This window comes from Lolium rigidum, chromosome 1 (genome assembly GCF_022539505.1).
Source record: "Lolium rigidum isolate FL_2022 chromosome 1, APGP_CSIRO_Lrig_0.1, whole genome shotgun sequence".
In the NCBI taxonomy this organism is placed as follows: domain Eukaryota; kingdom Viridiplantae; phylum Streptophyta; class Magnoliopsida; order Poales; family Poaceae; genus Lolium; species Lolium rigidum.
Window position 1 is genome coordinate 281,843,303 of NC_061508.1, and position 9,977 is coordinate 281,853,279.

Below are 9,977 nucleotides of genomic sequence, written 5' to 3' on the forward strand. Positions count from 1 at the left end.
TTAGTCTTTAAGTATTATCATTCTTTTTATATAAACATGGTCGAACTTCAAAAGCTATGACTTGGAGCAACTTAACAAAACATATATTCCGGTTTGGCAAATAATAGTTACGGACAATATAGAAACATATGACTTCAAATAAAAACAGTATAAAAACATGCTTCATGAAATGGGCCATATTTTTGAAGCGCCGACAGAAAATTGTTATTGGTTGAAGACGGTAAAATTCCAACAATGTGTAGGGTGTTTTAGCACGGTGAATCTAGAATTTGTTAGTGTATAATGAGCCAACAAAATATCGATATAAAAATGAATAATAAAAAATAAAAAAATAACCAAATGTAGTATTCCCTCCGATTCATATTAAGTACTTCCCCTATTCCGTTTTTTAGTCCTATGTGTTGCCATAGGTTATCAATTTAACAAACTTAATATGGGTATAAACTACAGAAAATATATCACTAAAAACTTTCATAACTTATATTTTCTAACGATGTAATTTTTAATTTATATAGTTTATATCATATAGGTTAAATTGGCGACCTAGATATAAGTACAAAACTTATAAACCGGTATATGAAGGTTGTATTGCTGATTTAGTACACGAGGGACACTTAATATGTTAATATATCTGAAGTAGTACAAGAACGTACATACACATTTATGCATGCATGCTCTGAAAGCAGAGCACAGCACATCAACGATGGATGAGTTAGTTTTACAGCTAACGGTGAGATTAGCTTATCTTTCGAGCCAAGTGCTCGCATGTGGAATGTGCTCATCCCGGTGGGCAACAATAATTACGGCGCATGTAGGTGTTCTCCCGCTTGCTGATTTATTTTACTCCCGCTTTCAGCTCTTTAGCTCCCAAAAGCAGGTCCAGGAGTAGAAATGGAAGCATATCGTGCAACAAAGTTGTCCGTACATCGATCCATCGATCATCAACTCGGCCCTTTTGTGCATGGTCTATAGTTAATCAATGCTAGAGTACGTGCATGCAGGCTAATTAACCTATGAACTGACTGGTCACTGATCATGCCCAAAGAGTCTGTTCTTTCATTGTTCCGGTAGTGTAATAAATTTTGCACGTTGATTTCGGTCGTCACCCCTTTTTTCTATTTTTATTTTTTTAAACATGGGCAAAAGCTTTACCCATTTGATTAATTAAGAAGAAGTTTGACAAGGTCTTGATAAAAAAAATATTACAACCGAACTACGCTCATGGTATTATTTTACTCATACGTTTTGCGACCTCAGTGACCCGAAGTTTTGCCTCTCCGTTGATCTTGTCAAAAATCACCGAAGGCGGCCCATGCTTGTTGCAGAAGACTCGAGCATTGTGTTTGTTCCATATTTTCCATGACACAAGTAAGGTGATGGATATGGTTGCTTTTGGGTGTGTTTGGTGGGGGGCAGTAATGTTGATCCACCCATTGGCAATTCTAATTTGCACGAATCGCAATGCAAATCTAACGGTTCTATAGTCGATCTAGAACTAACTTAATTCTCGGTTGATCTAAAGCTCGAAAACGGAAGAAACAAAAAGTAACCTACAAGTTTGTGGCATCATCACAAAACATATTGTCCACATGGGCAAAAACTTAACTTAGCCACAACCACACCGCTGGCTGATTCCAAGTGTGCGCATGACATCCAATACAACAGGCCAAACTCAAGAATAAGGCGGGATGGAAATCAAGTTAACAGTGTCGACAGAAAGGAAACCTACTGTAGATTCTTCAAAAAAAAAAAAAGTTAACAGTGTCCAAATAGACGACAGTCGACAGAAAGGAAAAGGCGTGTCCACTCTTCTTTTGAAAGTTCGAGAGCTAGCTACTCCAACTGATGTGTTGGCCGGCTAGCTTTTTGCCTGAATTTGAAAAGGTGCAGCCAGCGTTGTGCATGTCCTTTTCGTCGCTTTACATTAAAGCGTAGATAGATAGGATAGAATACATGGTGGAAAGCAACATTGATGTGTCCTTGCCAGAGTCCCAAACATGAAGGATAGGTAGGCTGATTCGTTGTCAAGTCGCTGGAATCGGATATGGACGGTGATCAGCCAGGCCCCATGGGCACGCCTTCTTCATCGATCATCTACCATGGCACAGCCTGGCCAAGCTGTTAAGTATGGGCGGCACACTGGGGGGACACTGGGGAGCCCGGTCTATCGAGAGACTCTAAATGCTACGAAAAAAATCATAGAATAATTCATATCATTGATGCAAAATTATAGGAATCTAACCGATTTCCAAGAACTAAATCAAGTTTTGGTATTTTAGTAGACGGCTGCGAAATAGCATAGGGTTTTCTAAAGCAAAATATGTGCACAAAAAACACTTGAATTTTTCATGTTTGTTTGTGGAATGCAGAATATTTCTTGGTAAGATATTAATATAGAATATTTATTAAAACATCATATTTGCAAAATACATGAACATGTTTCATGTACCGCGAACTAATTTTTTGCATAAAACTAATAGAATTTTCAAAAGGAGCAGAATAATTTTCTCATATACATTAAAATCAGATATTTTGAATATATTCAAAAAAAAAATTTATAGAAAATATTTAATGAGATAACACAAAAAAAATATTGGCAATGAAATATTTTAAGTTATCTTATGTACTCCTTATATTTTTTGATTATAAGGCCTGCTAGTGGCGGAGCTGTCTGGTGTATATGATGTCAATTAACATCACCAAAATCTGATAAACATCATGCTAGTACTTATGAATATATTAGTTTTGACCCTAGAAGTACTTGATATTGACCTCACTAGTATTATATGTCACTTATTTTGGACGTTTGAGTGTTTTAAGAAAAAAAATCCATCAGTTTGATCAACAAAATATTAGTTATATGCCATCAAATTATAACATTAGAAACATCTTTTAAACATGAATCCATTGATGTAGTTTTTGTGGGGTAATACTCATAGAAGAAAGTCCAATTCTCATCCTTGAACTCTTGGGAAAGTTCACTTTCAGTCCCAAAATTTATTTTTAGTCTAAAATGAACCTTGAACTCTCATAATAGTTCATTTTTCATCCCTTTGCAGTTGAGTTGAGTAAATTACTGGCGTGAAAAGAAAAAAATAGGTAATCAACCAAATTGGTTTAGAACCAGATCAAGCCCAAACTAGCTGAGATGTTAAACCAAACGTCACAATGCAAAAAACAACGAAACCTTTGGATCCCTAAACCAGTCTCTTGCTTGATTTCTCTCCCTTCTAATTCACGTGAAGCGTTGCGCCACAAAGGTCTCCTTGTTTTCTTATCAACATCGTCCCGTCTCTCTACCCTTGCACCGTTACCTTGAGTTTTTTGGCACCTATGGAAGATATTTGCCTAGCTCAATCGGGGTAAGGACTAAAAGTGAATGATTCTGAGAGTTCAAGGTTCATTTTAAACCAGACAGAAGATCTAGGACCAAAAGTGAACTTTCACTAGAATTCAAGGACCAAAAGTGGACTTTCTTCATACTCATATATTGTTGATCGAGTTTGTTGTGAAAAATATGCACGGGCCTTTCCAAACCCAAACGAAGATAGTGCATTCTTTATAAGTATGTAAAATAAATATATTAAATTTGATTCAAAATAATTTTCCTACTTTAATTTTTTATATTAAAAAGGGACCCAAAAGGATGGGTTTATTTTTGAGGAAAAGAAAAAGAGTAGGCTTTTTTAGGGGAAGGTTGTCAGTTTGCTCACTCCTGCTTGGCAGAATACTCTTTACCTAAGAAGTTGGTTGCCATAAAAAAAAACCTAAGAAGCTGGGGCGAAAATCCTATATCCCTCGTTTTCAGGGTTTTTTCCCCTTTCCCTTTCCCTTTCCTTTTCCTTTCTTGTTTTGTTTTCCTTTCTTTGATTCTTTTTATTTTAATTTTTATAATTTAGTTTTGAAAAATGCTTAGCTTCGGAAAATGTTTGGATTTTGAAAATGCTTGAAATTGAAAAAAATAGATTACAAGAATATTCTGATTTTATAAAATATTGAATTTCAAAAATATTCATATTTTAAAAAATATTTAAATTTGAAAATTATCAGATGTAAAAAACACATTTTTGAGAAATCCCAGATTTTTAAAATAAAAAACTCTAAAAATAAACAACCTAAAATGGAAAGAAAAGAGAAAAGGATAATCTACCTGATCTTGTATTCCTGTTGGACCGTTACCCAACTAACCGATGCTGGTGTGCGGTGCGCCGCTTGTGCCGACTAGGACGGTATATAGGAGCTTCCGGAAGCTAGTACTGGGAAAAAACTAACGCTGGCGAGCTAGTGAAAAATTGGCCGAAGTGATTAGTCTTGGCAACCTAAAAGGCTTGGTGACGATTAGCCCAAGATGGCAGGATATTTATTCTAAATGGAGAAAAAAATGTGAGGGTACTTGGCTTCCGGCTGGCTGGCGTGTCAATTGGAACTGAAGTACTGTACAGCAATTTGAACTCCTTTTTTTCGAAAAGGGGAGTAAAAGCGCGAACAAGTTCGACTCCTGATATTGGTATGCATTGTATGCTCCATGAACGAGGACTTTTCTGCGTCGTTGTACGGATGTCCTAAACGAGATCTCTTCTTATAAAACGCTGCAGACATAGACAAAGGCTATTCAAACAAGTAGTACAGTATTAATTGAACCATGCAAAGCCTGCCGATGAAGCTTCTGAAACATGGTGTGAGCATAGCTACTTATAGCATTGTAGGGTATGGACCTGGCCTGAAGCCAAGTTTTCAAGAGTATCCTTCCTTGCTTACCTTGACAACACTGCAACCTGTTCATGCTAAGCTACAAGTCTGCAACACATCACGGACATGGCTTCCGGCCCATACAATCCCTTCCTTGTCAGCCGGACATGCATCGACGCAAACCAAACCCCCAACCTCATATATCGTCTTTTACAGCCATGCTGTCCATGCATTCCACATCCAAGGTTCAGCTCTGGGCGCCATGGATTCAACTCTGTCATGCCTTCTTACTCCTGCTATGCCGTCGATGCGCCTGCGACAAAACGGGGCCAGAATTAGCAGGCCAGGGTGTGCTTCCAGGTCATTGTACTGCAAAGGTGCAGAGACGAGGAGAAGAAATGGCGGTAGACTACGTGTAAAGGCTCTGTTCGGCGATGGAGGAGACGGGTTCCGGGCGATGATGAGGATCGTGAAGCTCAACTCTGCCATCCAGAACCGGAGCGTCAGGGAGCTGCTGGAGCTGATCACCGAGGAGTGCCAGTATTTCTTCCGCAACCTTCCACCCGTCAGTGTTTCGCAGATAAGCAAGGTAAAAGAACCTGGAGGGTCGTGCCTAATTTTAGTGTCTGAAAATTGAAATAGCCGAGTAAACATTATGTTGGTCCAAATGCTACCACAAGAGCGGAACCGGATTTTTTTATTTACTTATGCATACATGTCTCGTCTTCTTCTGGCCGAAAACAAATCGGTTCTAGATCTAAAAGCGGTCCAATATGAAGAGAAAATTTGGAAAATTTGGCCGATTGACCGACCCAAACTTTCAGTGGCGTGTCTGACCTCTTTTTGCTCAGAAGCCGAGGCTTGCAGCTGCCTCCATAACCTGAACCCTTTTTTTTTTCTTGCTTGATGCTGCTACCTTGTTTTGTTCGGCCTGTTCAGAAGGCAACATGGACATTCTGATTTCTGACCGACGACATGGTTAACAGAACATGTTCCTGCTTCTACATGAGATGATGCTCCGGCACCAGGTCTCGTTCGTGCTCAAGCCCACGGAGAACGGAGGCTTTGACCTGGGCATAAAATGGTCTCTAGGTCTGTTTTAAATCTCTTCAGCTTCTAGCTGTAATGTGGCAACTAGTGTTTAGGTCAGTTCATACCAAAATGTTTCCCTGCAGAATGGAAGGGCGAGAAGCTGCCTTGGGACGTAGACTGCACTGTATCCACGACCCACGTCTACACAGGCCTAGTGCTCATCAGGTATCCAGCAACTCTGAATTTGGGTCAAATTTTGGTTCTTACTTACAGGCACATTTAGACAGCAGAAACAAAAAAGGTTCTGACACAAGCAATAATTATTTCTCTGTTCTTGTAGCCAAGTCAATAAAGCCTGCGCGCCACTCCTACAGAGGATTCTTCAGATGATTTACCAGGCAAGCATGATACGCACACATTGAATCAAAATTGCACTAATCCAAGTAATGCACTCGATTTACAACCTGTGATCATATCTGTTCACCGCTGCAGAATTTGGATGCCGTAATTTTGATTGTGGCAAACAAGTTTCTACCGGAAGGCACGGTGGAAGATAAGGAGAGAAGCAACATAATTGTATGTGCCATCATTGGCCTGGTGGTCATGGTCCTCTTCTACGCCATGTTTAACAACTTGTAGGTTCATTAGGGCAGCAAGATCGCATTGGTGTTCTAAAGAATTCTGATGTAAAGATACCAGAATCTGTTGGAAGTGGTCAGCACTAGATGAAGTACCAGTGACATGACACAATGCTAGTGCTATGATGATGCAACATGGTTATTGTTTGGCCACAGAAAACAGCATATCTCCATTATCCACGCATGTAATCCAGAGGGAATTAGCAGCAAAAGAAGTGAAGAGAAAAGGCAACCATCATCAATAAGATGAACTGGAGCCACAACTGAGAAAGAACTGGAGCAGGTCATTAGCATTTCGATAGTGATCTAAAATATATAAGCATGCATTACCTACAACATTACAATGTCGTCCAGGTCTTCTTTAACAGGAAATGTAACATGTTTTCTTGGTAAAAAAGAGAAAGCTACTTCTTACCATAAAGGGCATCTATGGTTGCTGAATTTACATCAAAGTTAATCAGCTTTCACTTTCTTTTACGGTTGCTTCAGAACTGCTTCCTATTTAACAGACACAACCTACCAGATGTGACCCTTCCCCAGAGGTCAAACCAGACAAATGCACAACTACCATTCCTTTTGATTGCTACTGTGAAGCGATTAGCCTACAGCCCTTCAGGTAAGTACATCAGTCTGTTGGATCCAAAAGATGCAATTAGTAACTTCAGCAAGTTTCTGTAGTTTCATCAGTTCCTAGTACCAGAATGTTAGACCGACTAGAGTCCTTCCATGTTTCATCTGTACGCAAAGTTAGACAGTCATATTAGATAAGCAAACCAACGCTGTACTAAACGAAACAGAACAAATAGTTAGCAGAACAAAATATCACTATAAGCTCTAAGAAATATATCCTTGTACCGGTTTCACACATTTTATAGACCTACAATGCAACACCGGAAAAACTAGGGACTTGCAGAGCAAGACGGACAAACATGAGGATGTTCTCAACAAGAAGTCAGTAACTAACCAGTTAGATGTTGTTAGGTTGCTTGAAAAGGTGGTGTGACACCAACTCTGAAACAACCAGAGCAGTTACGCTTTCACATCCAAAGAGATCTTTAAGTTTTGAGTCGCATAGTATCATCGTGGGATTTGATGGATCCTGTAACATAACAAGCAATAATGTAAATGAGGTACTTTAGGGAGGCCTAGGTTTATCATCATGGGATTTGTCTGCACACAAGAGTAGATCCTACAAAGTTGTTTCAGTAAGAAAGGTAACTCACAAACAAAAGAGACAATATATCTACTCATGTTTTAGTTCGAAAATGTCACAAAAATATTGGCTCTCTTCCCGACCAGCCAAATATAACATATGCGTACCTAGAACGCTTAGCAGTAAATAGTACTACCTTAAATCTTAGGGTGTGAAGTGGGATCCCACCTATGTCCCACTTTCAAGTCATTTCAAGATTTCTAGATCAAATATTTTGCTCAAATTTTGAACTTAGAAGTGGGATCCCACTTGCATCCCTACTATATCTATAGATGCAACAACATGCAGAACGTAATATTTACCCATGAAACATCTCTAATATCAACAAAAAGAACAAGGAAAATGACATGGTGGACAGGGTTGGTGGCGTGAATTATTTAACACCATAAATAAATAAGTTTGCAAGCTGAGAGCTGCAGGTAATTTCATTAACATACTACATAATCAAGATATAAGTTGATTTATCATTCGCAGATGTCTTAGATGACAAAACTGCTACTATTCAGTTATGTATGAAAACACTAAAGAGTGAAAAGGGCACTTTTGTGGGAATGCTTTGCTTATGCTTCACTCTTGTCATGTCATAAGTCAAAAGAGAAATAGAAAATAAGCCAACTTGCATGTTGAAGCAATCAGCAAAGTACACACATATGACAGCCAAGGATTTATGTAAGGACTAAGGGGGTAGTGGTATTGTAAAGCCTTTTGACCATGTGACTAGTTCTTTAAGTACAGGAAAAAAATGGGAGTACACACTAAAACAACTTATATCCAAAACAACCACCATTGCTTATGCTTCACTCTTGTCATAGGTTCAAAGAGAATAGACAACCTTATGTTCAGAAAAAAAAAGAGAATAGACAACCAACCAACTTGCATATAAAGGGATCTGCAAAATACTGGCTTATCACTGCTCAAGATAAAAGGGTATAACTGTATGCACTGAAAAGCAGTACCAGCTCTTCAAGTACCAGCTCTTCAAGTTGAAAAAAATGAAAGCACATGGGAATATATACTCAACAACTTATATCTAACAACAACCACCATATGCCTCTGGTTGATCAACCACCAACAACTATGTTGCCAACCAAAACTAACAGATAAAAGAATTCAAAAAAAAAAGTGAGTGATCTGCCAAACAAAAAAATATCCAACATAGTGTCCAGTCAACAAAATCTGTCAAGAATTTGACAGAAAAAATACAAAGCATGAATGCATGATATCTACCAGAGCACCCAGAGAAAGGAGTGCAATTATCTTAAATATGCTACCTTGTGAGATAGTAGTTTCAAGCCTAACATCCTAAAATGTGTGCACTCAAATATGGTTTCTTATGAGATAGCAATTCAAAGTCTACCATCCTATATCAACTATACACGCTTCTACCTTTGAAAGACTTTTAGGTACTAATAACTAAATTGAAATGAAGAATCACTTCCACTTATTGTAGTTCTCCATCGTTGGACACAATTAATTTGCAATGCCCACTACAAGTTTCATATCATGCAGGGTATTTCATACAAGACCAGTACAGAACATCAAAGATCTGATATTAATCATCCACTAACCTCTAGATTATTGCTTTTGATGTGGTCCCAAACGCGCTTGACAGCCTCAGAATGTGGAATCTCTCTTTCTCCAGTTCCAAAAAAGCTAGCAAGAGCATCAGACACAATAAATGGAAGTTGGTTTGTAGCATCAACTTCGGCAGGAGGACTGGGTTCATCTTCCACAGGCTTCTGCTTCTTCAAATCTCGATTTGAATCTTCTGCAGCAATTTATATCACATATTATTTAATTACAAATATTAATTACTATGGAGAACATAACAGCTGTGTGTGAGCAAGGTCTACTTGTTGGCTCGAGTGGTCTTATGTGCTTCGCCAAAAGCTTGTTCATCTTGAACATATCAGTGCAATCAGTCTCAAAAACCAATCGTAGCTCATCATTGCATATGATCTTTCTCTTATTGTTAGGGTCCTGCAAGTCATTTCTGCGAATGTATGCCCAAAGCTGCCTGACGATCTGCAATTGATTCAATTCACAATCTTAGGGGTTACTTCCGTGATGCACCAAGACAAGTGAAGACAGAAAAAAGGTGGGCCACAATAACAAACCTCAGTCCTAGCCATTGTTGGTTCACCAACAATAGCTTGCAGCTCAGGCGAAACACCACAGACTTTGTTTAACCCCCCTGTACCACCTTTTCGTTTTACTCCAGTGCTAGCACTGATTCACAAGACGGCCAGAAACAATAAATTAGATAAACAGATTGGACAACAGTAAGAGATGGCAGACAATTTGAGAACAAGAGAAGGTACACATCTATATCTGCTATAATCATAGGAGAAGTACCCCTCCAGATTTCATTTAAGGAATATTCTTCCATACAGACAGTCTGATGT

At 38.7% G+C, this 9,977-nt stretch overlaps 2 protein-coding genes across 2 annotated transcripts in view; one reads left to right on the forward strand and one right to left on the reverse strand.

Moving 5' to 3' along the window:
* Positions 1 to 4,951: 4,951 nt before the first annotated feature.
* Positions 4,952 to 7,037, forward strand: LOC124659414. Its single transcript, XM_047197292.1, has 6 exons — positions 4,952 to 5,278; positions 5,676 to 5,781; positions 5,865 to 5,946; positions 6,062 to 6,119; positions 6,214 to 6,356; positions 6,869 to 7,037. The coding sequence occupies exons 1-6, from the start codon at positions 4,952 to 4,954 to the stop codon at positions 7,035 to 7,037; spliced, it is 885 nt and encodes a 294-aa protein (XP_047053248.1).
* The window catches only part of LOC124694899 (cytoplasmic polyadenylation element-binding protein), an 11,414-nt gene continuing 8,083 nt past the window's right edge, over positions 6,647 to 9,977 (reverse strand). Inside the window, exons 2-6 of the mRNA XM_047227827.1 lie at positions 9,690 to 9,801; positions 9,426 to 9,597; positions 9,141 to 9,340; positions 7,324 to 7,458; positions 6,647 to 7,094 (exon numbers count right to left, since the gene is read on the reverse strand). Coding sequence (XP_047083783.1) covers positions 7,327 to 7,458; positions 9,141 to 9,340; positions 9,426 to 9,597; positions 9,690 to 9,801 — 616 coding nt within the window. The 3' untranslated portion in view covers positions 6,647 to 7,094; positions 7,324 to 7,326. The remainder of the gene's footprint in view (positions 7,095 to 7,323; positions 7,459 to 9,140; positions 9,341 to 9,425; positions 9,598 to 9,689; positions 9,802 to 9,977) is intronic.